We start from the raw sequence: 26,704 nt of genomic DNA on the forward strand, positions 1-26,704 counted from the left end.
AGGAGACACACTACACAGAAGGCACTATGTGCATTCAGTCGGAAACCTGGGGCCAGCCTTTATTGCTCACACCATGGCACCAGGCCCAATGCTGGACTTGCCTCCAGCTTCCTGTGCCAGAGCACCTGGGAAGCAGTGGCCAGGCTCAAGAACATGTGCAGGATCCTGACCCCCCTGCGAGGCGTGGGTCCTCTCTGACACCTGTGGGAAGCATGGATCTGCCTAGTACTCTGGGTGGTGAACTACTAGAAAGGGGCTTGCTATCAACCTGTCTCTCTAGATGAGTGTGAACCCTCTCTGCTGCTCAGATTAAAAAATAAATAAATAAATAAATAAAATACCTTAAACTAGGAAGCCTTTCATGAAAGACCTGGGACAGAAAGATAGACACACACCAGAGACCCCAAACTGAAGTTTTATGAGCTCCTGAAAACAGAACAAGATAAACAGCCTGAAAAACATGCAGTTCACTGGCAGAAAGCCCTTGGACTGAAGACACCATAAGGGGTACCCAGCTCCACCATGCCTGGTCCCTGCAAGCTGCAGAAAAGAGGGGTATCACCTATGGTGGGCCTCTGACCTGCCATCGCATTCCTGGAACCCATGCCAGGACACACCAAGTGCACCAGGAAAAGCTCTGCAAGGGCCAGGACAACAGCTCCCATTAAGAGCTAGCATCCCATATGGGAACCAGTTTCAGCCTTAGCTGCTCCACTTTCAACCCAGCTCCCTGCTTGTGGCCTGGAAAGCAGCAAAGGATGGCCCAGGGCCTTAGGCTCCTGCACATACATGAGAGAGACCTAGAAGTTTCTGGCTCCTGCCTTCAGATTGGATCGGCTAAGCCATCTGGGTGTGAACCAGTGGGTGGAAGATCTCTGCGTCTCTCCTGTTCCCAGAGGTCGACCCCAAGACGTCACGGACACAGAAGAGAAGCAGGAGGCGCCTGGAGGAGAGGCGAGTGAGGTGGGGTGCAGTTGTGTGGAGTCCCCTTCCTACAGTTGTGACTTTCACAGCATATAAAGGTTGGAGAAGTTTTCAAAGTTGAAAATAATTAGAAACAAATGAACATGACTTCAAATCCAAAGGACAGGAGAGCAAGGTGCTCTGATCTCAAGGTCTTGTCTGAACCAGAAACTTGTGCCTCATGTCACTTCCTCAGGGCCAACGCTAGGGAGTGAAGGGTCAGCTACCAGACGAGGACAGGTCACCAACATGCAAGGCGAGAGCCACCTCAAAGGGAAGCAGCTGACCAGGAAGCCCTACCTCAGAGGCGCTACATGCCGCACCACAGCACAAGCGAGCTGACCGGGGATGCGAGCCCAGCTCCACAAGCCCAACGGTTGCGTGCCCTCAGCTGCCCCAGGGCCAGGGACTGGGGGGACAAAAATGGGAAGTGCAAACACAGACTGGACAGAGCCTGGATCTGATTCAGGAAACCAGTAATTTTACTGAATGAATAGCAATAATTGTCACAAACAAGTAAATGCACAATATATGTAATAAATCACTCCAAAGAGTTTGTACAAGATAGAAGGAAGAGGTGTTTAGTTCAGTGCCTCGTTTCTCATCATGTACATTTTCTATGAACTTTGCGGGATGGTGGGCCTGCAGGTCTGCACAGTGGGTGAAGCTGCTGCTTGCCATGCCAGCACCCGCTGCAGTGTCAGAGCCCAGACCAGCTCCAATGCCAGCACCCGCTGCAGTGTCAGAGCCCAGACCAGCTCCGATGCCAGCACCCGCTGCAGTGTCAGAGCCCTGACCAGCTCCGATGCCAGCACCCGCTGCAGTGTCAGAGCCCTGACCAGCTCCAATGCTCTCAAGAAGGCAGAAGATGGTTCAAGCACTGAAGTCCCTCACACCCACTCTGAAAATAGCATGGAGTCCACAGCTCCTGGCCTCACCCTGGCTACTATAGCTCTGTGGGGAGTGAGCAGGCTGATAGGAGCACTCATGCTCTACTGGTCTTTTACATGGATACATAAAGAAAAAAGAAAAAAAAAAAACAAACCAAACCAACCAACAAAAAAACAATTTTTCTTCTAAGAAAAAAAAAAAAAAAACAAACAAAAAAAAACAAAAAACAAAAAACAAGGAATAGGCTGGAAACGAATGCTTCCCCCAGCACAAAGGCATCCCAGTCCTGCCCTCAGGAGCATGCCAAACATGAGACCACAGCCTAGATCCCAAGAAGCCACCTAGGGCGGGGACTGCCCTAAGTTCCTGTGTGTCAGACATGGACCTTGGGGCCAGAACTCGTCATCCTTGCATCCACATGGGTGCAGCTTAGTGTCCTGGCTGCTCTGCCTCACAGCCTGCCAACCGCCTGGGAAAGCCGTGGAGCACGGTCCACATGCTTGGGCCCCTGCATCCATATGGGAGACCTGGAGAGAACTCCAGGCTCTACCTTACCCTGGCCTAGCCCTGGCCATTTGCCACCTGGGAAGTGAGGTAGGGTGGAAGATCTCTCTCTTCTTATTACAGACTTCTGGACAAACAAGCCTGGACAGAGATGGACCTGAGCTGCAGTCTGCCCTGGGCTGGTGCAGGTGGCAGAAGTATTTCCATGGAGGCTCTGCCGGTGCTGTGCCAGGGTGGTCAAGGCAGGGCACTGCTCAGATCAGCATGCTGGATGTGTGTGCTGAACCACATGGTAGGGCCTGGAACTGTTGCCTGTGGAGGCACCTGGCCAGCCTGGAGAGCTAGAGGGGCACTGGCCTACTTCCACACAGCACACTGTCCCTTGCTGGAGCGCAGCCCTGGAGGGACACCCACCTGGGTCTGCAGTCGGGCGACAATGTCCTTGCGAGCCTTCATGACAGCGTCCAGCTTTCCCGAGACCATGATGGACAGGCCTTGGTCTTTGGCCAGAGACAGCTCCAGGTGAGCACCCGTCCGCTGCATGATCTCCAGGCAGATCTTGGCTTGCTCACCTTCCCCAAACTGGTTCATGTCCTTGTACTTCCTCTCCTCCAGGGGCACATGGAACACCTGCTCCAGAAAGACCCATAACGGAAGAGGCTCGTCAACAGGGCGTCCCTGCCTGAGCAAAGCAGGAGGAAAGCCAGAGAAGCAGGCCACGTGCTACCAGTGCCAGGGAGTCCGGGGGAAGGCAGCTCCCACGGGTGGTGGGAGAGACACCATCTCCCTCACCGCCCTGTGCTGGTCTCAGGACCTGGCCTACGTGAGCCTCGGGGGCACAGGGCCTCCTCACCAACACTAAAGGAGCTGTCCATGTAGGAGCAACACCAGTCAGCTATCTAGTCTGAGGCAGGAACCACCAAGGAGACAGACAGTGAGAGCCAGGTGAGCCCAGAGCTGAGGGAAGAAGACAGGAGGATGCGTGGACGGCCATCTTCTACCATGACTGGGCAGCAGTGGAGGTTAAGGCAGTGAGTGGGTGGCCGTCAGTGGACAGCACTGGGGACCTGCAAATCCTGCCTGCCACCCAGAAAGCCCTTCTCATGACCAGCCTTTCCTCACCTTAAGCGCCCTAAGCACCCTTAGTTCTGCACATTCACATTCCAAATCATCCCACGCAGAACCTGCCAGGAGCGAGGAGGGCTCCTACCTGAGTGATGACAGAAGCCTTGATGGGCCGAATCTTGTTGCTCCATGCTCCAGCCGGCTCCTGGGCACTGTCCAGGCAAGCTGCCTTTTCCGGAAGCGGAGGGAAGGCATCCTTGTAGGTTGGAGGGTCGCTCTCCTCTTCTGAATTTAAAGTGGCAACTGGTCCAGCCGCATGGACGAAATGGGTGACAGTACTCTTAGCATTATGCCGTAACCAACAGAGGGGTCACTCCACTCCCCATCCTACTTACTGCTCATGGCCTGGGAGAGTGGCGGGAGAGGGCTCAAGTGCTTGGGCCTCTGCACCACGTGGCACTTGGCCTAGCCTTGGCCACTGCAGTCATTTGGGGAGTGAATTAGCACATGGGAACTGTGTCTCTCCCTCCCTAATGAACAAACCTTAGGAACCCTGCTATGTGCTCCTTGCCCCAGGACAGCGTGCACAGGAACTGGAACAGCAGGGCACCCTCATGAAGGCAAGGCCCTAACAAAACCTTAACCCTAATGGTGTAAGGGGGATAGGGGTAGGGGCTGGTAGAGATGGAGAGGCTTAAATTTGCAAAACACAGGGCCAGCAATGTGACAGAGCAGGTTATAATATGGCCCAGTTCCACTATCAGAGTTATAGTTCAAACCCTGACCGCTAGCTACCACACCTGTTAAGCCCAAGTGCTTGGAGTCCTGGCCTTCCATGAGGGAGACCCTGACCAGGGCGGGGTTCAGGCTCTCAGGGTCGGCCATTCTGGCTGCCAGAGCTATCTGGAGGGGGAAGCAGCAGCTGGAAGGTCTCTGGCTGTTCCTTCCTATCACTCTGCCTTTAGAATATTCTATTCTGAAGACCTATTTATTATTTATTAGGAAGGCAGAGTTCCAGAGAGACAGCTTCCACTCACTGGTTCATTCCCCACACAGCTGCAACAGCCAGTTCCTACTGCTTCCCCAGGTGAATGAGCAGGACGCACCACCAGGTCTGAGAGGCACTAGGGTGGGATGCTGGTGTTGGCAGGCAAACGGCTAGGAACCCACTGTACCAGCCCCAACAAGTATTTTTTTAAAATTGATTTGCAAAATAAAATGGAGCTGCCTAGAACTATCTAGGAGTGCCTCTGAGGCACACTCCACAGGCACACATGCTAGAAAGCCAACAGCCATGCCAGCTGTCTGCTCTGAACTCCACACCAGGTGGCAAGATGTACAGAAACAAGGTCCCCTAATGATTCGTCACTTTGTCTTCCACCACGGCTCACTTCTTCACACCCTGGTCTCTGAGAGCAAGGACATGGCTGACCCGGAGAAAGCCTGCTCTCGAGCACTGGGCCAAGTCCAGCAGCCCAGCACAAGGAGGGGGCAGGGAAGGTGACCTTTGGAGTGGGGATGCCACAGCCGGGAGCCACAGGACTAATGGCCAGCAGGAAAACAAGCATCTGAATCGCCACTCCTGGGATGTCCATAGACACCAGACCCTCCACTACACATCTGTTCAAATGGCAATGCTTTACACACATCAGATTAGAGCAATTATTCTAAAACAATCTTGTACCTGCTGCCCCTCACTCAGTGCACGAATCAGAAAGCTGAGGCTCTGTGGCCTCTTGAGTGCTGGCCAGCTATCACAAGGGCTCAGACGACAGGGTCCACTCTCCCCCCTCTGGCTCCCAGCCCCAACAGGAACTCCCCATACCAGGCAACAGTGTGAATGCCAAGGCTCAGAGTCCCGGTTTAGGCTCGGAGACTCAGCCTTGCTACAGGGTAGCCCATGAGTACGTGCGGTCAGGAGAGTACCCAGTGCCTGGGGACAGCCAGGGAGAGCACCCCAGGACGTTACCTTTGATCTGCTGTGGAACCAGCCCACTTCGGTGTTCAGCAAAGCTCTCCTGGGTCAGGACCGCGACGGAGCTCATGGCTGGCCTCACACAGGTGCACAGTCCGGGGAAGTGACTGCAGCGGAGAAGAAACCAGGAGGGCCAAGTGAGCGCCGGCCTCAGCATTTCCCTGGAGCCCTGTTCTTGCACTGGCAACCTGAGGCAAGCTCCCATCCCCCCACAGATCAACAAGGGATTCAAAGGGCGAGACGGGAGGAGGGTCTCAGGAGAGCTGGCACCCCCTCTCCCCACTAGGCCCAAGCACCCCAGGACAGTGGGACAAGCCCGGGAGGCTATGCAGACACCCACTGCTGGACACAAGCTGCCGGCCTATCACCCCCCAGGGGATCCCCCCCCAATACCGAGAGGGAGAACTACAACAGAGAGCAAGCAGCCATCTGTAGTGTCCTGGCACAAAACAGTGCTTTAATACAAAGGAGAAGATGGCTGTTCCACTTACAGAACACAACCAGACCTCTCCCTAAGTTCGAGAAAACGGATTCCTTTTAAGAGCAGAGCTCATGGCAGCTGATCGGCGCACGTGAGGCTAGGGACCGTGTGCTCCCAGCCAGTCCTCAGGTGGCCCCAACTCACCAGCAAAACGGTCGGTAGCCAGGAAGTCCGTCCCGAGGCGCCTGTCAGCCTCCCAGCTTGGGCTGTGTGGGAGGGCGAAGCAAGAGGACAGTCACCAAGCCTGTCTCCCCAGCCAGGTCCCCCCCTCCGCTGTCACCGCCACCAGGAAGCAGGATCCTGGCTGCACGCTGCTGTCCCTTAGCCTGCCCCCCTCCCGCCACACAGCTGACCATCAGGTAGGCACACCAGTCACCTAGGGCTACCAGAGGCCACCGGGGGCTTAAACGCCAGCACTGCGCATCAACACCACAGCAGCAGTCCGAGTTCCAGCTGCTCCACTTTCGATGCAGTGCCCTGCTAATGCCCAGGGAAAGCCCTGGAGGATGCCCAAGGACCCAGGCCCTGACCCCATGTGGGAGATCTGGATGCAGCTCCTCTTTGCCCTTCAAACTGGGATCCTAAGTAACCTCCTAGGCCATCTAAGAGGCATCAAGACCCTCCAGGAAACAAGAGGGCCTCCCCTCCTTGTAGACAACGTGGACTGGCGGCAGGAGAGGCCACCAGCCCCTGCCGGCCTTCAGAGGTGCCCTGGACACCCGGCCGCGGGGGTCTGATGGCCTTCCCACCCACAGACTGGGCGGTGGAGAGCAAGACCGTGCCAGCTCAGAGGGGCAAGAGGCTAGCTCCGCAGCAGGCCGCCTGTCCACCCGGCAGCCTTCGCTCACTTCCCAAATCCAGACCAACGCACCCCGGCCCCCGCCAGTCCCCCGCCGCCCTGGGCGCTCCACGCTGCCTTCCCCAGCACGGACCGGGCTGAGGGGTCCACGCGCGGCCGTGGCCCAGCGAGCCAGCGACTTTCCAGGTGGGGTGGTCCCAGGAGAGCCGCCCCGCCCGCCCCGGTCCTCAGGGGGGCCTCGCAGGGAACTTTTCTCCGTAACTTCCGAGCCCCAGGCCCACCTGCGGGCGGCGGCGGCGGGCGGCCCGCGGCCAGGCCGGCGCAGGAACTTCGCAGGCGCCACCTCAGCAGCCGGGCGCCGCGGGCGGGGACGCGCTTAAAGGGGCCGCAGCGCCGCCTCCAGACGCGGTATTTTTCCGTCCCGCCTCGGCCTCCGCGCCCCTGGGGCCCGTCCAGGCGGCGCTCGGCCCGCCCCCACCACGTCGCCGGCCGGAAGGGGCAGGTGGCGGTGCGGCCCGACCCCGGGGACCCCGGCCCGGCACGGGGCGGGCGGGGGAGGGGCGCCCGGCCGGAGGGGGAGGGGAGGCGGCCCGCGTCCCGGCCGGCCCGGGTCGGACGCCCCTCCCCCGCGCGGCCGGCCCGGGTCCCCGCGGAGCCCAGAGCGCTCCGGGAGGCTGGCGTTGAGTCGGCAAAGTTTGCGGGGCGGGCGCTGCCGCTCGCGGTGCTGACACGTAGCCACTCTGGCCGCCGCGCCGGGACAGCGGGCGCCCGCACGCCGCCCAGGGCAGCCGGCCCCGCAGCCTCCACGTCGGCAGCCCCATGCCCCGGCCCGCCCGCACGTCGCCGCGCTCACCGTGTCCGCTCGCTCGTTCGCTGGCCAGCCGCGCGGGAGAAGCCGGGACACGGCCGGTGGCGCCGGGCGCTGCTATATGGGGCGGCGGCTCCAATCCCGCCGGGACACGTCAGCCGCCCCGCCCCGCGGCCCCAGCGCCCCCGGAGTCCTGCCCCGCTCGCAAAGTTGTGTGGCCTGGCCGGAGGCGGCCAGCACCGACCCCAGGCAGGCCCGGCACAGGCGCAGGCTGACGGCTGCCTCTCCGCGCCCAGGTGGGTGCTCGCCTCAGACCGCGAAAGTTTGCAGCTGCGTTCTTGCTCCCAGCGCGGCTTCTATTAAAACGCGCCGCGGGCTATCCCCTTTGCACTGCACACAGGGCTGCATGTCCCCCGACGGAGTGTCCCAAGGAGACTTGGGTACGGCAGCCGGCCACCACGGACACTTGGAGACCAGGCCACACCGCAGTGGGCAGGACGCAGGCAGCCATTCCTGGAGCCGGGAGGTGGGTGCAGTCTGCGACCGAGCCCAGCCAGGTGCAGTTAAGAGATCATGGAGGCAGACCAGACAGTCGTTGCTGCCTTATGGTGGTCAGCCGTGGATAAACGACGCGGCCAGACTGCCAACTCTGGAGGGCAGCACCACAAAGCCCCCGAACGCCTATGGTGGGGTGCAGGAAGAATGGCCGGAGCCAACCCAGGAAACCAGCTGGAGATCGGGACCTCAGGAGGTATGGGGAGGTGAGGGATGGCCTGCTGCTGGAAGCACAGCTGCCGACAGGAACAGGCGGCTGCAGATCCGCCTTGTCTCTGGTGTTTTAGGGCATGAGCAGGGGAGAGGAGGAAGAGGTGTGTGGCACACGGGAGTAGGCTACACAGTGGGTACCAGCCAAAGTGTGGACTCAGTGCTGGGCTAGGTTGCAACTGCAACACCAAACCTCATCCGGTCATGGGCTCAACTCTGCTGCTCCACTTCCAGTCTACAGCCCTACTAATGGCATGGAAAAGCAATGATGCTTTTGTCTTGAAGCCACATGGGAGCCCAAATAAGGCTCCAGGCCCAGCTCTGGCTGGCCATCTCGAGAGACACCCAGCAGATGAAGGGGGTGGGGGCTGACCATGTCCCCTTCACTCTGTGCAAGTGTGAACTCTGTGACATGAGCCACAAGGAGACACAAGCAGAAGGGCAGCAAGGTGTACACATGCATGCCTCTTGGCTCCCCTTTCCCCGGCCACCCCATGGCAGACAGAGGAGGAAGAAAGGGAGAGAGGGTCTCCCTTCCTGATGCCTGCCAGCATGGGGCCAGGCTGAAGCTGGGAGCCAGCAGCTCCACCAGGGTTTCCTACGTGGTAGCAAAAACCTGAGATGGGAGCTGTACTCTGGTGTCCCCCAGAGCGGACAGAGTCGCACTTGGACCAACAGGCAGGATCTGCCCCAGGCAGTCTCTCTCCACTTCTTTCCCCCACACACTTTGAATGACCTTCAGAAGGGGAGGCTGAAGAGGTCAACTCTTCTTGCTGAGAATGAATAATAAAAAGTAGGAAAGATACGATTTTCAACCTAGAGGTGACAAGGGTCTGATTCTTGCACAAGGTTTCTGTTCATTCCAATATACACTGTCACTTACTGGTGACTTTAGGTTACAGTCATCATTCCGACCCAGTGTGGAGGAAACTGCGTGGAGCACTGACTAGATGGAAGGCCCTAAGCAGCCCCGCGTCATCACACCCAAGGCAGGCAGGCTGATCCCGGGGTTCCCGCCAACCTGCAACACAGGAAGTCAAGCCTGCAGACTGGAGGCAGGGAAGCTAGCAGATTAGGACTCAAACTATTCAAAACGACTAGTCCTATTTCCAAATGACATTTCCCCTTAAGCATCGATGGGACATTGAATCGATCCTCGTGGGGTGGGTGTCGTGGCACAGAGGAGCTGTGCTTGGGATGCTGCCATTCCACAATGGAGCCCCCGGGATCCTGCCCTTCTACTGCAGCAGGCGACGGCCCAACTTGGGTCCCGGTCACCCACGTGGGAGAGCTGTCTGAACTGCCTAGCCCCAGCACCAGGGAAGGGAACCAGCAGATGACATTAAATGAATAAATACACATTGAAAAACGCACACCATTTCTTGGATGTAACTTAACTAGAAGCCAGCTTATGGGGTGGGCCATCATGTGGGATGCTGACCACACACCCGAGACGCTCAGTCAAGTCCCAGCTCCACTTCCCAGTCCAGTCTGCACTAGTGCTCATGCCGGAGGCAGCAGGTGCTGTCCCACCAAGGGCAGATCTGGGCGCAACTCCAGTACTCAGGGTTCAGACCTGGCCCGGCCCCAGATGTTGCAGGTACTTGGGCAGTGAAGCAGCACACAGGAAATCGCTGTTTCTCTAACCCATCACCCTCTCTGCCTTACACACACACACACACACACACACACACACACACACACACACACACACACACACACACACACGACTATGTAAAAAACTTAGGGCCCAACGTGATGATTCAATTGGCCAAAATCCTGCCCTTGCAAGCTCTGGGATCCCATGTGAACATCAGTTTGTGTCCCAGCTGCTCTGCTTCCCTTCCAGTTCCCTGCCTGTGGCCTGGGAAGGCAGAATAAGGCCCAAAGTCTTGGGACCCTGCACCCACATGAGGAACCTAGAAGAAGCTCCTGGCTCTGGATCGGCTCGGCTCTGGCCGCTGTGGCTACTTAGAGAGTGAACCAGTAGATGAAAGATCTTTCTCTCCTCTCTGTAAATCTTATCTGCTTTTTCCAAATAAAATAAAATAAAATAAAATAAAATATAATAACAAAACTTGAGGCTGAGTGTTGCGGTGCAGTGTGATGCCCATCTGCTAGATGGGTCCCAGGAGCTCGGGCCTTCTGACCCAACTCCTGCTGATGACCCAAGTGGGTCACCACTCGCTTGAGTCCTGCTACCCACCAGGTACAGAGGGAACTTCTGGCTCCTGACTTCTGCCTGGCCTAGAGCCAGCTCTTCAGGCATGAGGAGTGAACCAGAAGATGGTAGAGCCCTCCTGCTCTGCCTTTTGCATAAATAAATCCTTAATAGAACTTACACTTGGGTCCAACACAATAGCATAGTGGGTAAGGCCTCGCCTTGCACGCTCTGGGATCCCACATGGGCACCGGCTCTAATCCCGACGACCCTGCTTCCCTTCCAGCTCCCTGCTGTGGCCTGGGAAAGCAGTCAAGGATAGCCCAAGTTCTTGGGGACCCTGCACCCACGTGGGAGACCTGGAAGAGCTCCTGGCTTCAATTGGCTCAGCTCCAGCCGTTGTGGCGGCTTGCGGAGTGAATCATCGGATGGAAGATCTTCCTCTCTATCCTCCTCTCTATATATCCGCCTTTCCAATAAAAATAAGTAAAATCTTTCAAAAAAGACCTTACACTTAAAAGTATCTGGAATTGTTCAACAAGGCAGTTTTACATCCAAACCAATGGACTGCAAGATATTAGTGGAGGAAAACACAGAAGTTAATAAGGCTACGCATTCAGCCCTGAAATGAGAAAAAGAATAAACCTAAAAAGGAAATGAAACAACATATACTTCAAAGGATAAATCAAACCTACAGCCAAGACTTTACCATAGACAACTCTCCAGCAAAAACAAGACAAATAAACAATATTAAAAATCAAAACGAGGTTAACAAACTGCAGCTGTAACAGACTCTGAGGATACCACATAAAAATTCTACTTCCAATGGCTAAATCCTCACCTTGCCTGCACTGGGAGCCCATGTGGGCGCCGGTTCTAATCCCAGCAGCCCCACTTCCCACCCAGCTCCCTGCCTGTGGCCTGGGAAAGCATGAGAAGATGGCCCAAAGCCTTGCACCACATGAGAGATCTGAAAGCAGCTCCTGGCTCCTGGCTCTGGCTCAGCTCTAGCAGTGTGGTCACAAGCGAGCAAACCAGTGGATGGAAGATAGTTTTGTCTCTCCTTCTCTGTAAATTGTATCTGCCTTTCCAACAAAAATGAATAAAAAGTAATAACGTTTAAAAACCAGTGACCAAGGGGCTTGGGCCCTGCACCCACACGGAGACCTGGAAAACAGGGCTATTTGGGGAGTGAACCTATGAGTGCAAGATCTCCATTTCCGTCTTCCTCTTCTGTGACTCTGCCTTTCAAATAAGGCAGAAAGCACACACATTAAATTCAGTGTAAATACTACTAAATCGCAATAGATTTGCTGTGCATATGGGATCTTACAGTAAATTTTTTTTAAACTTATGTATTTGAAAGGCAGGTATAGAGGGAATATTTCTTTTTTTTTAAGATTTATTTATTTTTATTACAAAGTCAGATATTCAGAGAGGAGGAGAGACACAGAGGAATATCTTTCATCCAATGATGAACTCCCCAAGTGAGCCCAACGGCCGGTACTGCACCCATCTGAAGCCAGGAACCAGGAATCTCTTCCAGGTCTCCTATGCGGATGCAGGGTCGCAAAGCTTTTGGGCTGCAGAGGGACTGTTTCACCTGCTGGTTCCCTCTTCAAATGGCTCTGATGGCCAGGGCTGGACCAGGCTGAAGCCAGAGCCAGGAGCTTCCTGTGGGTTCCCCACATGGATGCAAAGCCCAACCACACAAGCTATCCTTCACTGCTTTCCCAGGCCACTAGCAGGGAGCTGGATAGGAAGCACGGCCGCCAGATTAGAACTGGTACCCACATGGGATCCTGGCACTAGGCCATCACACCAGGCCTGTGCAGCATTTCTTTATAAAAGTTTTCAATAATATATTACCAAGCAATACCCACGAGGGAGGGTCAACCCCAGAGCCGCTGCCCTTGGCAGCATGCTAGCTCTTGGTGAAAACCAGGGTTCTGACCTTGCACCCTCACAGGTGCTGCTGCGCCTGAGACAGAATGATGGCACCGATTCTGGCCAAGAGAACCACCCTACAGGCAGAAGGCACCTGTGCAGAAATGCCCACCATGGTGTGACAGGGCCAGAGGCCAGCTCCTATTTCCACCTTTCCACTGTGGGAGCCCAGGGAAGCCCCTGACTACGTCCTGCAGCAGTAAGATGGCACACGCACAGCAAGCCTCTCTCTGGCTCAGTTCTAACAACTCCTGCACCTGCCTGCTCTCTCTAGCTAATTCTGTCAGTTTCACTTCTTTTCAGGAAGTGACCAAGTGATAATTGAGTATTTTCCTCTGGCTGCATTTCTAGGCACCCCAAGAGCACTATGTCCCAGGACCCCAGGTCTAGAGTCTCTCAGAAGTGAGTGGGTGGGCCCAGCACAATAGCCTAGCGGCTAAAGTCCTCACCTTGCATGCACCAGAATCCCACATGGGGATGGGTTTGTGTCCCAGCTACTTCATTTCCCATCCAGCTTCCTGCCCGTGGCCTGGGAAAGCACTCAAGACGACCCAAGGTTTTGGGACCGTGTGCCTGGGTGGTAGACCTGAAGGGGGCTCCGGGTTCCTGGCTTCAGATTGGCTCAGCTCTGGCCGTTGCAGTCACTTGAGGAATGAATCAGCAGATGGAACATCTTCCTTTCTTTCTCTCCAACCCCCCTGTATATCTGGCTTTCCATTAAAAATAAATATTAAAAAAAGTGAGGGGGTTCCCTTCCTGGCTCTCACATCTCCTACTGGTAGACTCTCGGGGTCTTTTCTCTAAGTTGCTTCTAGACAAAGGGAGATGATACCTACATGCAATTTCATGAACACACAGCTTGATTCAAGAACAAAGGTCTCATGAATACACATAACCTTTTATTTTAGAAAGAGGATGGAATAAGCATTAGACTCCACAGAAAGCTCGTGGATCTCCAGAGCTGGACACCACGAAGCAGACGTGTGGCCTCTGGCACTGATGCTGCAGGTCTGCCACAGTGCCAGTGTCGCAGGCTTATAGGTTGTGCAAAACCAAATCATTATTAAAAGTAATCTTGTCTTTCTGCATTTTGCAGTGCACTGGAACAACTTAAATTATGTGTATGGTTCCCACTGTTTCTACTGAACAGCAACGCTATCCATAGTGACCACATCCTCAAACCACAGATGAAATACAACTTGATATGATTTTCCCTTTATACAATAATCTTAGGAGGAAAGATCTGAATTTATGTGTGACAGTTTTTGTTTACAATGGAGGAAAAACAAACTGGGCATTCCTGCGGCCATGAACTAGCTGCAGCTGGGATGTGGGGAAGGGCATGCAAGCCATGTCACAAACACCCTGCCTTCTGTGGGCTCCAGCACCTCTTCCTTTCTCTCTTTTAAGGCAAAAGACAAAAAGTGTTTACCGTGGAAGGCGTGGCTAGCACACAGGGGAAGCAGCTCCTAGAGCACACCGCCCCCCCCATGTATCAGGTCCACAATGCAGTGACCCTTTGGTCCAGCAGTTTGTTTCCTAAAATATTCTCAGATATGGGCCTGGCATGGTAGCCTAGTGGTCCCACTGAGATCCTGCTTGGGCACTGGTTCATGTCCTGGCAGCTCCATTTCCCATCCAGCTGCCTGTGGCCTGGGAAAGCAGTTGAAGACGGCCCAAAGCCTTGGGACCCTGCACCCGCATGGGAGACCCAGAACAAGCTCTTGGCTTCAGAACAGCTCAGCTCTGGCTGTTACAGCCACTTGGGGAGTGAATCAGCGCATGAAAGATCTTTCTCTCTCCTCTGTATATCTGACTTTTCAATAAAAATAAATCTTAAAAAACAATATTCCCAGATATGTGCACTGCCACGGTTAGAGAAAGACTTTCCATCCGGTCTCCCACGTGGGCCATCTGCTGCTGCCTTCCCCGGCACATCAGCAGGGAGCTGGACTGAGAGTGGAACACTGGGGGCTGGAACCAGTGCCCACATGGAATGCCAGCATTGCAGGGGCAGACTTAACCCACCGTGTCAACACAGGTCCCCACTGTGGCATTTAGTATCAGGATTTATATTAGCAGGCGACCGGGCAAACAGTCCAGCCAAGAGCGTCACAGCTGACCTGCTGACCAGAACACCCCCATCGGCTCTGCTCCCTGAGGAAACACCCTCCGCTATCAGGCAAAGTGCAGCCCCACAGCTGTCCATGCTGCTTGAGAAGAAAGGCACAGAATCGTCCACCCGCTGGTTCACTCCTCAAATGGCTGCACTGGCCAGGACTGGGACAGGCACAGGCTAGCAGTCCCATCACAGTCTCCCCCATGCGTGGCAGGAGCCCAGACTGGGGCTGCCTCCTACTGCTTCTCCTGGTTCCTCATCACAGAGATGGATACTGAATGAAAACAATGGTGTGGGGCGGTGGCAGCACAAGCAATGGCTTAAACCCACAATGCTGGCTCCAAAAAGAGCCAATTTGCAGGCAGGCATCCAGCATAGACATGAAGACAGCGCCTGTGATGCCACACACACTTCATTCTGGAGTGTGCACGCGCAATTCCATTTTGCTGCTGATTCCAGCTTCTTGCTAACGCACACCCTTAGAGGTGCTAGTGCTGGCTCAACTTGTGTTTGTTCCCCACTAGAGACTTGGGAGACGGCGATGGAGCTCCTCCTGGCTTCAGCCTCACTCCAGCTGTTGCAGCCACTGAGAGTCAATCAGCAGACGGAAGACAGATCCACATCTCTCACCCACGCCCTCCGTCATTGTCTTTCAAATAAACAAACAGGCACCTGGCAGGCTAAGCCCTCACCTGTGATGCTGGCAGCCCACAGAGGCACCATTCCCAGGCTGCTCCATTTCAGATCCAGCTTCCTGCTTGCAGCCTGGGAAAGCAGTGAAGGATGGTCTAGGTGCTTAGGCCCCTGCACCCACATGTGAGACTTGGAAGAAGCTCCTGGCTCCAGACCAAGCCAGCTGGGTCCAAGTGCCTGGGCCCCTCCACCCAGCTCCTGGTTTCCAGCTTGGGACCAGCCCAGCTTTGGTCATTGCAGCCATTTGTAAAGTGACTTGGGGAATCCCAGCCTCTTACTGTCTCTGTAACACTGCCTTTCAAATAAAAATTTTAAAAAGCTTTAACAAATAAATGATAAATATCTTAGAAACACAAATATAGGATGAGTGTTAGGTGCCATGTGGGACGTCCTTATCCCACACCATGTGCCCAGGCTGAAGCTGGAGCCTTGTGCGGCCCCCAGGTTGGAGTCCAGGTTCCTGAGCACCTGTGGACACGGCCATTGCGAGCATCTGGACAGCACATTAGTGGAGTAGAGGTCTCTCAGTCTAAGGAATAAGGTGTAGAAAAATGGTTCCATGAATATTCTATGTATACTGCAATATTCTAGAAAGACAGGCACTAAAATTAAGCCAGGGGCAGAGCAAGTACTGATGTCCACCCAGCTGTTGAGCCTGGCACCAGTCTGAGTCCTGGCTGCTCCACTTTCAGTCCAGTTCCATGATAATGCACCTGGGAAAGGATTTAGGCCTTTGTGTCCACATGGGAGACCAGGAAGAAGCTTGTGGCTCCTGGTTCCCCACCAGTCCCAGCTGTCACGGCTCAATCTGAACTCCAAAGGAGGCCAGCATGGAGCTTCAGACTCTTGCTTTGGCTTGCAGCAACTCTGGCCACTGCCGCTATTTCTGGAGAGAACCAGCAGATACAAGATCTCCCTTTGGGTCTCTCTGTGTGTCTTCAAATAAAATCTTATAAATAAATTTAAAAAAAAATCATTTAGAAAAATTCAAAAAACTTCAGAGTCCTATATTATAATAGCTTTACAAACTTAAGAAACAGATGCTGAAAACCCAAGATCACCAACAGGGAGCTATGGGCTGCACCCAGTAGGCAAGTGCTGGTCTCAGCCCTATTATCAGATACCCGGGACTCCCCAGAGGTCAGTCAGGAACTGGCATGCAGAGCAGTCACTGGCAGAGGGAACACAGAGAGCAGGTGCCAGGGCCACTTGACACAGCACAGCAGTGCCCAGGCCCAGTGCAGGGAACAGAGTCCAGAAAAGGGCACCACAGCCACCACGTGTCCCCCGGAGAGGGCGTGACACAGCTGAGGAAGGCACACACAGCCACGTGTCCCCAGGAGAGAAGAGGGTACACACAGCTGAGGAAGGCACACAGAGCCACTGTGTGTCCCAGGAGAGGGCGCGACACAGGTGAGAAAGGCACACACAGCCACTGCGTTCCCCAGGAGAGGGTCTGGTGCAGGTACCAGACCAGAAGAGTACATTTCCCTGGAGTCCTGCGGGTGAGGACCAGATAGAGACCAGCACAACCTGTTCGCACTGGGAGTGCTCCCAGGTCTCCTCAGTCCCAGGACTCCGTGGCAGCTTCGTTCAAGGTCTGACCACTGCTTCCATGTGGACCACTGTCCTGAGCTCCACAGCCCCTCCTTCACATGGAGCCTGGGGGCCCACAGCAGATCAGTGGGTCCCCTCCTTGGCTGGGGGCCAGCCAGGGAGGTCTGGACTACAAGAAACAAACAAAATAATCCAAGGCTCAACAAAGACAACTGCTACACCTTAGGCTGGGAGATCTTTCAGCAGTTGACACTGAAGGCAGAGTTAGTTTAGCTCACTTTCACAAGATAGCTCCACAGATAGACACTTTGTAACTATTTAGATAGCAATACTACTGTTTTACAACAGCAGTGGAAACAAACCAAGACATTTTGCAACTATTCAGGTAGGAACAGTAACCAACAAAGGGCTCCTAAGCTCTAGAGGCACCACATTGGGCCTCAAGGAGAGCCAGGGAACCCTCTGCCCTGGACAGAGGAAGTGGGACTCTGCTCAGCACACCCCTGCCCTCCCCAAGCCTCAGAGCCCCCAGTCACACAGCTGACACCACACCCCAGGGCAGGGCCAAGAGGTCTCTCATTGAGGAGTAAAAAGCTGAGGAAGGGCCCGGCGCAGTGGCGCAAGTGGTTAAAGGTCCTCGCCTTGTACGCCCGGGATCCCATATGGGCGCCGGTTCTATCCTGGCAGCCCCGCTTCCCTTCCAGCTCCCTGCCTGTGGCCTGGGAAAGCAGTCGAGGACGGCCCAAAGCTTTGGGACCCTGCACCCGCGTGGGAGACCCGGAAGAGGCTCCTGGCTTCGGATCGGCATAGCATCGGCCGTTGCGCTCACTTGGGGAGTGAATCATCGGACGGAAGATCTTCCTCTTTGTCTCTCCTCTCTGTATATCCGCCTTTCCAATAAAAAAATAATAAAAATAAATCTTTAACAAAAAGCTGAGGAAGAGCAGTGATCCCACCCTGAAAACCAGCCCGCAGCACACAGAGGGGATGGGCCATGTCATCAGAGCAGCCGGCACCAGAGCAACCGCCGCTGGGGTCAACAGATGGAAGGGCCCAGCTGGGACCAGTGCGATGGAGGCGGCTCAGGTCCTAGCCTCATCCAGTGGCTATGACTGCTGTGTGAAGAACCGGCCTTGAGACAGAGATGAAACAAGCCACTCTGTGCTGGCCAGCTGAGCATGACAGCAGACGGCCTCTCTACACTCAGGCACAGGGCAGGAGGGATACCCAGAAGGTACACTGGATGCCCCTTTTCTGGAAGAGCAGGGAACCCAAACATCCATTCACACTTCCCAGGATACGTAACAGAAGGAAGCCAGGAAGGAAGACAGGAGAAGCATGTGCTTTAAAAATAAAGAAATGAGTAGGACAAACATGTCCCAGACTGGCACGACTGTGGGTGCAAAGACCCAGGGAGAGGAAGGCAGACACAGGTAGTGCTGGGGCTCTCAGAGCAGGGCAGCAAGCAGTGCTGGCCCCCAGCGGATGCTGCCATGTGTGGTTTCCACGGAGACACATTGAGCTCTCTCCTCCCGGCTTCAGACCACAGGGAGCATCTTGGACTGAACTAGTGGATGGGAACTCTCTCTGCCTCTCCAACCACTTAATTAATTTTTTTAAAAAAAGAAGGCCAATTAATTAAGTGAACAATCAGAATTAGAAAAAAACCCCTTCATTTTGCAAAGCCAACTGAACAGCACTCCCAAAAACAGGCCTGTCAACTCCCAGAACCTGGACCTCTCTGAGTTCCAGGTCAGAGGGCACATCACCACAGGTGTCTTGAGGTGCACCACGGCCTCCAGGGCTTCAAACAGCTGCAGCCTCAGGAGCTGACAAGCCGTGTACAGCGAGCACCATGCTGTGGGGTCAGCCTGCAGATGCTGCCCCAAGTGACTCCTGCTGAGTTCACCTCTCCCAGCACAACACCAGGAAATGCAGAGGGGGGATTTACTTTCATTACAAACAAACAAATAAATAAATAAATTTGAGGCCCATACACACCTAAAACAAGAGCACTCTCACCTACTGTTTCATTCGCTAAATGCTCAGAGCAGCCAGGCCCCGGGCAGGCCAAGGCTGGCAGCCAGAACCCCACCACCTGCTGCCTTGCAGGACCGACTTTCTTAATAGGCATGTTTTAGCTTTTTCCATGAAACATTATTTCCTTTCATTTGAAAGGGAGACAGACATCTTCTGTTTGTTAACACCATCTCCCCAGTGGTGCCACCATTAGGTCAAAGCCAGGAGTTCTCAGCTCTGCCTAAGTCTCCTAGGTAAGTGGCGGGACCCTGTGTCCTCATGCACAGGCACCAGCAGGAAGCTGGAACCAGAGGTACAGCTCAGATCTGAATCCTGGCACCAGAGTGCTGTTGCAAATACTCCCCATTCCTGGGGTGGCAAAGCAGAGTTTCAAAGATGAAACAGGCAAGCTGACCAGACCCGCTCCCAGTGTGCAGGAAACACAAGGACGAGAGCCCGCTGGGCACCACAGGGCTCCCAGGGTGCCGAAAACACAAGGACGAGAGCCCCCTGGGCACCACAGTCGGCATTCCAGAGTACAACCCATCGGTGGTGTAAGCACAGGGTGTGAAAACCCAGGGAAAAGCTGGCACTGCCTTTGAATTTTGATTCTGAAACAAACTGAGTGTGGAAATACACCCATGGGAGCTGGGGACAGTATCAGCCCACGAGATGAAGCCACCAAAAAGGCACCAGCATTCCATTTCAGAGCATTTGAACCCCGCATGTTCCCTTTCTAAGCAAGACAGCTGAAGATGGCCAAAGCAGCTGAGCCCGCATCCCCGAGGAGACGTGGAGGGAGCTCCAGGCTGCCGCCTGGTCAGCACCTGTTACTGGGATCATTTGGGGAGTGAACCAGTGGATGGAAGACCTCTTTCTCTGCCTTTACACATGTGTATACACACTCACTCCTGAACACAGAATACACACAAGGAAAAGCTACCAAATGTGAAACTGGGGTTGTGACTGTGACATTTTCAAGTCTGCATCCAAACTCACACACTCAACCAGAGATGGAAGACAGATTACAGCCGCCCTATCCAAACAGGCGGGCAGGTACAGATTAGGACTGCGAGGCACAGCACTGGCTCCTAAGATGCAGTGCTCAGAAAGGTGAGAGAGTGCGGCTCCCCCCAAGTGTGCAGCAGGTGCCAGAGCTGCACGCCTGTGCGTTCTTCATCAGGAAGGCATGAACGGATCAGAACCGCAAAAAACAGAAAACAAAAGCAGCAAGCAAAACAGCAGATCGGGTTCAAGTTGAGGTCAGTCTCTGCAGTCTGACAGGAGATGCATGTAAGACCCCTGGGTTTGCAGCTGGTTAGCAACAGCAGTGACTGCATCTTCTGGCAGCTCCCAGGGGGTACCCTGGGCACCCCTAAAACAATTTCTGTGTCTCACTCACATTAATTGGCCCTGAACCCTTTAGGGAATCGGTGGCTACAGTCAAGGGACCAAGGGTGGGACGTGGAGGCGCCTCACCACCAAAGCCCCCTCTGTCCAGGTCCCCAGACGGAGGTGGGGGGGGGGGCCTGGAGACACTCTGGCCTGTCACACAGCAATACTCAGTGGGGTCTGTTTTGGAGACACATTTGTTTATATGAACTCAAAGGGGGGCAATTACAGATACCTGTGACCAATGATGACCATTTCAGAGATGGCCAGGTGACTATGGAATTCATCCTCCACCCCTTGCTCTCCAGAAAGTGGCTACATAAACACAGAAACCAGCATACATTTAGAGAAACCCTGGAGCACACTGCACTGAAGGAACAAGGGAGACAACACTGTCTGCTGACATCCTGTCCAGAGGGGAACCTAGGGGCTGGCACACAAGCTCAACTGGCTAATCCTCCATCTGCAAGTGCAGGCACCCCATATGGGCACTGGTTCATGTTCCAGCAGCTCCACTTGGGATCCTGGCTTTCTGCTTGTGCCCTGGGAAAGCAGTGCAGGATAGCCCAAAGCCTTGGGACCCTGCACCTGTGTGGGGGACCTGGTAGAAGCTCCTGGCTTTGGATTGGTTCAGCTCTGGCCATTGTGGCCACTTGGGGAGTGAATCAGCAGATGGAAGATCTCTCTGCCTCTGCTACTCTGTAAATCTGACTTTCCAATAAAAACTAATCTTTTTAAAATCTTCAAAGGAAGCCTAGAACCTTTAAAGTTCATTAAATCCAAAACACAGACTTTATGCACACACGTACACACCTCCCTAAGGGCATTCACATATGCACATGTGTGAGCACTCTTGCACACACACTTGCTGGGTGCTCACACATGTGCATGTAAGTTCTCTTTCACTCACACACACACACACACACACAGGGCCTAACTCACCTCCCTAAGGGCATTCACATATGCACATGTGTGAGCACTCTTGCACGCACACTTGCTGGGTGCTCACATATGTGCATGTAAGTTCTCTTTCACACACACACACACACACACACACACACACACACACACACACGGCCTAACTCATGAGGCTGATGCCAGGCCTCTGCCCAGGAGAGTTATCAACAAGATGTGTATTCTCCGGGAAGCCCTGTTACAGACAACACCTGTGACTAGCTGACATCTAGCCCTGCCTGCAGAAAAGGGTCTTACTCTGGAATAAGGTCTTTCCAGTGAAAAACATTGGAAACAGATGAGCCTGGATGCTTCCGGGTGTGTTCAAAAGGAGGGGCAGGCAGAGTGACTGTGACAAAGCAGCAGACGAGGCCAGGCAGGTGCTACAGTCCCGAAAGAAGCTGAAGTACAGAGCAGCCTCTCCCTCAGACTCAGGCCACGGGACCCCAAACTCAAGGAACACAGCCTGAGACCAAAGCACGCGAGAAACATTATCGGCCAAGGCAGACGCAAGCTGATGCACGAGGTTGATTTTCCTGAGTTCGCTGTCTGGCATGGCTGCTGTTTCAAATCACCTACCAAGACTGTAAACACAGACAACTGGGCCAATGTGCTGCTATCCAATAAAATAATTTTTAAAATTAATTAAAAATAAAGCAAAACATGAGCCCTGCCTCATATCAGACTCCAATAAGCCGGCGAAGCTGCGGCACAGGGTGCAGTCACAACTCCTCAGACCCATGACAACTCAAAGTGCTCCATGAGCCTGGACACAGACACTGTGCTCTGGGAGGGTGGACATGGGGGTGCCAGCACAGAGGACACACGCACACAGAGGGCCCCTGAGCAGGGAGGGTGGACATGGGGGTGCCAGCACAGAGGACACACACACACAGAGGGCCCCTGAGCAGGGAGGGTGGACTTGGGGGTACCAGCACAGAGGACACACGCACACAGAGGGCCCTCAGCAGGGAGGGTGGACATGGGGGTGCCAGCACAGAGGACACATGCACAGAGGGCCCCTGAGCAGGGAGGGTGGACATGGGGGTGCCAGCACAGAGGACACACGCACACAAACACCTCTCAAGGTAAGCAACGGGGATGATGAATATTGACAACAGCAATGTCAACTCCACTACTCCATGAGGAAGACTACCGCATAACAACAGCAAACACAGGCACACACCAACACCAGGGCCACACTTCCCCAGAGAGCATCTCCTCGGCTGCTAGGAGCTGTGCAGCAGCAGGGGAGGCCATTGGCATGCCACGTGAGCGCAGCTTCCTGCTCACATGCCCAGGGAGGCAACAGAAGATGGTTTGAGTGCTTGGACCCTTGCACCCACAGGACGAAGTCCCAGACTCCTGGCTTGGTGGTCCTGCTCCAGCCCAGCCCGTCTTTCCAGCCACTTGAGAAGTAAACCAGCAAATGGAGGAACTATTTCTCCACTTCACCAGGGGACAACTCCCGGGTGTCAGTAACAGAGACAGGGACCCAGGAGCACACTGTCACCCCTAGACAGGATAAACTGACATCCGTGTCCCCAGACTGAAGGGGGTCTCTGGGGTGCAGTAACATGCAGCACACACACAGCACGTAGTTCTGTCCACTGAGCCAGCCTGGGGGCACACACTGGGGAGGTCAGAGACCAGGGCCACCTAGTGTCCAGGATTTCCTGGTCTCAGCAAGGGGAAGAGCAGTGGGGGTTTGTTGTGGGTTCCACCGGCTCCACCTGGGTTGTCTAAAATCCATAACAAAGTAAGGTTGATGATGGATGAGGATCTGCTGAATAAAGCTGGGAACCACAGGGGTCTGGCACAGTAGCCTAGCGGCTAAAGTTCTCGCCTCGCATGTGCCAGGACCCCATATAGGTGCCGGTTCGTATCCCGGCTGCTCCACTTTCCATCCAGCTCCCTTCCCTGCTTATGGCCTGGGAAAGTAGTTGAGGACAGTCCAAAGCTTTGCGATCCTGCACCCACATGGGAGACCTGAAAAAGCTCCTGGCTTCAGGTTGGTGCAGCTCCAGCAGTTGCAGCCACTTGGGGAGCGAATCAGCAGATGGAAGATCTCCAAGTCTCTTTCTCTCCTACTCTCTGTAAACCTGACTTCCAGACAGACAGACAGATAAATAAATAAATCTTAAAAAAAAAAATGGGAATCACAAGTCAATGTTGATGTTAGCTGAGATAAATGCAACTTTTGTTTATTTCCAAAATCGGCTCCCCATGATGACACCAAAGCTTTTTCGATGGAGTAGGGGCACCCCAAGACGCCCCTACACGGTACCAGCCACTAGGGGGCAAGACCTCAATCAAGTCAATGGAAAACCAAAGGGCCAGCCAGGCTTCAGAGTGCTGCCTGGGGCGACATGTGAGGGGCTCAGCTCCAGCTCCAGGATCCCATTACTGGGTTCCTGCCAGCAAGGGCCGAGAGGCAGCAGGACACATTTGGGAGCCTGGGGAAGACTCCCCGCTCACATTCAGCCCAGTTTGGCTATGGGGTTGGAAACAAATGGAGCTGCGAGGGGCTATTCTGGGGTGTGATGGTAGCATGCGCAAGTCTGATAGATGAAGGGCATCTGCCTGTAGTGGCGAGGTCCCCAGATGCCACCTGGCTCTCAGCAGTTCAGGAAGAGTGCTGTGCTGGAGTAGCTTCTTCTGTTAACTCAAGGAGTGCTCCCAAAACTTGTGGAGGATATTAACTACTTTTGTAAAGACTAAGCACCTCACTCTGAAGGGGAGCACTTTGACAGACCACTCAAGTTCAACGTCCCAGCCTACTTCATCACACACACACACACACACACACACACACACACACACACACACACACACACACACCACACCGTGGCTTCCCTCCACCCCCCACACTTACTGACCCTAAGGTGTCACACTTCTTGTCCCCCCAAGTGCTCCAGAAAGCACCTTCTGTAGCCATGGGACAGGCAGCCGCCGCCACTGACAGCACAAGCCAAGTAGCCTTGCACCCTAGGAAACACCTCCAACAGGTGAGACTCCTCCTACGGAGGGCGAGAGGGAGGTGCCCTGGCAGGGCCTATTCCAGAATACGCTCCTGAAACACTTGCAAAAGCCAAAGTGACAGACAGGTGGGCGGAGCAGCCAACACGTGTGCAGTGGGATGAGAATGGGGTGAGCAAGGCCACTCCAGTGAGCACGCGTACGTACACACACACCACACACACTATAACCTCGTCCAGCACTAGTCAGACAAGCACGCTGCAAACACGATGCATACCACATACAGTGCAGAACACAAACAAGCTTTCAGTAAACAACCTACACTTGTGCAAGCATTGCCTCCGTCCCCTCACCTGTGTGCAGTCACTGTCCCCTCACCTCTGTGTGCAGTCACCGTCCCCTCACCTCTGTGTGCAGTCACCGTCCCCTCACCTCTGTGTGCAGTCACCGTCCCCTCACCTCTGTGTGCAGTCACCGTCCCCTCACCTCTGCGTGCAGTCACCGTCCCCTCACCACTGTGTGCAGTCACTGTCCCCTCACCTGTGTGCAGTCACTGTCCCCTCACCTCTGTGTGCACTGTCCCTTCACCTGTGTGCACTGTCCCCTCACCTCTGTGTGCAGTCACTGTCCCCTCACCTCTGTGTGCACTGTCCCCTCACCTCTGTGTGCAGTCACTGTCCCCTCACCTCTGTGTGCAGTCACTGTCCCCTCACCTCTGTGTGCACTGTCCCCTCACCTCTGTGTGCACTGTCCCCTCACCTCTGTGTGCACTGTCCCCTCACCTCTGTGTGCAGTCACTGTCCCCTCATCTCTGTCTGTAGTTACTGTCACCCTTCACTACTATCTGTATTTTGCTGCCCCCACCCTTTCCCCTCTACTTGTGTTACAGGCATAGTCCTCCTGGAACAAGAACCCTATTCTGTTCCCTTGGCCCCCACTGGCTGTGTGCTGTGGCAACCTTGCCATAATAGAGCTCCTGCAGGCGAGCAGTTGCTATGGAGGCACCCATGAGAAGACTTCTTCCCTCCCAGGAATCTGGCCCACAGGGTGCAGGGGCACACGGGGTGGGGAGCACGCCCACGCAGGGTCCCTCAGGCCCACAGGTATAGCAGAAGTTCTGATGTGCTCTGCTGCACCTGCTTAATTGGAACTTCAACCCAGCTTGTTGTAGACAGCAAGGTCCACACAGCCCAAAGCACAGCAGGGCCAAGAATGGCTCCAGCCCTCCAGCTGTGTGTGTAGCCCCAGCCTACCACAGGACGTAGGCCTGGGACCAGAGATCTGTCCAAAAGGGGCTGCAGGGAAACCTCGCAGGACCAAGCGGACAGCAGGTGGCATGACCGCTGACTGGGCAGTGGCCTATCCAGGCACATGCCCACAGCCATTCACTAGGCTGGTGCAGTCTGGACTCCACACTGGACTGTGTACATCCATCAGACCCTTAGAGTTGGCAGTGTTCACATGGGCCCTGCAGCCCAGCCTGGGTCCCCACGGACAGGACTGGATGCTGGCCCAGGCCATGACTTCGCCATGGACCTTTCGGGGGTCAGAGAAGGACGATGATGACCTCGTTGCTCACTCCTTTAATCCAAAGTGTAAACACACGCAGGCAGCATCTCCAGGCAGACGCGAACAGGACATCTGACTGGGAGAAGTTCGTCCCCATGAGTCCTACTGACGGGGTACTGCGGGATGTTTACAATACTGAGGCCTTCCACTGGACACTAGGAGCCAGGCAGCAGCCAAAAGATACTTCCTGGGGAACAGAGACAGGCCTCTCCTGCAGGAACAAACAAAAAGCAAACCACAGGGCCCAAGGTGGGGCGTGAGCTCACTGTCTATATGGTATTCAGAACACAGAACACCTTGCACCACCTAAGGTATGCTACGATTTGTCAACAACTGAAAAAAAAAATCAAACACGGAAAGGTTTGGGAAAAAAGAGAAAGGGGAAAACTTCAGGAAATTAGAGCACCCACCTATTAATTTGAAGGTCCAGAGTAAAACAGAGAAAGTGAACAAAAATTCATTCAAACTAGCGGTCAGAAAATTGGCCAGCATGGAGAACATGAGCTTGGCAAGCACAGACACCCCAAAGTAGCTAAGACACTCCATGGACACAGACCCTAGGATTCAGGTGCCAGAAGACAGGAGCCAGCCATGTTCACCCTCACCCAGACCAGGGTCACGCCACACACCTGCAGACACATGGTTTTTGCAGCACACCAGGAGAGGGGATGACAGGAGAATGAGAGAGCAAGAGAACAAAGGGCTGGTGTGGTAACTCAGTGGCTAAATCCTTGCCTAGCACATGCCAGGATCCCATATAGGCTTGGGTTTGCCTAGCTGTTCCACTTCCCTGACTGTGGCCTAGAAAACCAGCCATTGCAGTCACTTGGGGAACCAGCAGATGGAAGATCTCTCTCTCTCTGTAATTCTGCCTTTCCAAGAAAAATAAACAAATCTCAAAGAAAAAAGAGATAGAGAAACAGAGGGACAGACCAATCTAGGTCAGAAAAGTATGCGGCCAGCACAGGGTGTGTGAGAGCTCTGCTGTAGTTCAGAGGCCATCAGGGATCCAAACCCTGAACAGACACAGAATTGGGGGTTAAAAGCCAAGTGCCATGCCACC

The 26,704-nt window shown here is 54.4% G+C and overlaps 1 protein-coding gene across 4 annotated transcripts in view; it reads right to left on the bottom strand.

Moving 5' to 3' along the window:
• Positions 1-26,704, bottom strand: part of LOC121151154 (high density lipoprotein binding protein) — a 42,970-nt gene that overhangs the window by 14,241 nt on the left and 2,025 nt on the right. The window contains exons 1-5 of one of the 4 annotated variants that reach the window (XM_040972388.1): positions 7,532-7,815; positions 6,024-6,085; positions 5,393-5,505; positions 3,569-3,726; positions 2,773-2,988 (exon numbers count right to left, since the gene is read on the bottom strand). In XM_040972388.1, coding sequence (XP_040828322.1) covers positions 2,773-2,988; positions 3,569-3,726; positions 5,393-5,468 — 450 coding nt within the window. In that variant the 5' untranslated portion in view covers positions 5,469-5,505; positions 6,024-6,085; positions 7,532-7,815. Of the gene's footprint in view, positions 1-2,772; positions 2,989-3,568; positions 3,727-5,392; positions 5,506-6,023; positions 6,086-6,811; positions 6,926-7,531; positions 7,816-26,704 lie in introns of those variants that run through there. The other 3 variants (XM_040972389.1, XM_040972387.1, XM_040972390.1) reach the window with 3 other exon arrangements.

This window comes from Ochotona curzoniae, unplaced genomic scaffold (genome assembly GCF_017591425.1).
Source record: "Ochotona curzoniae isolate NIBS_2020 unplaced genomic scaffold, NIBS_Ocur_1.0 contig_2294, whole genome shotgun sequence".
Lineage (NCBI taxonomy): Eukaryota > Metazoa > Chordata > Mammalia > Lagomorpha > Ochotonidae > Ochotona > Ochotona curzoniae.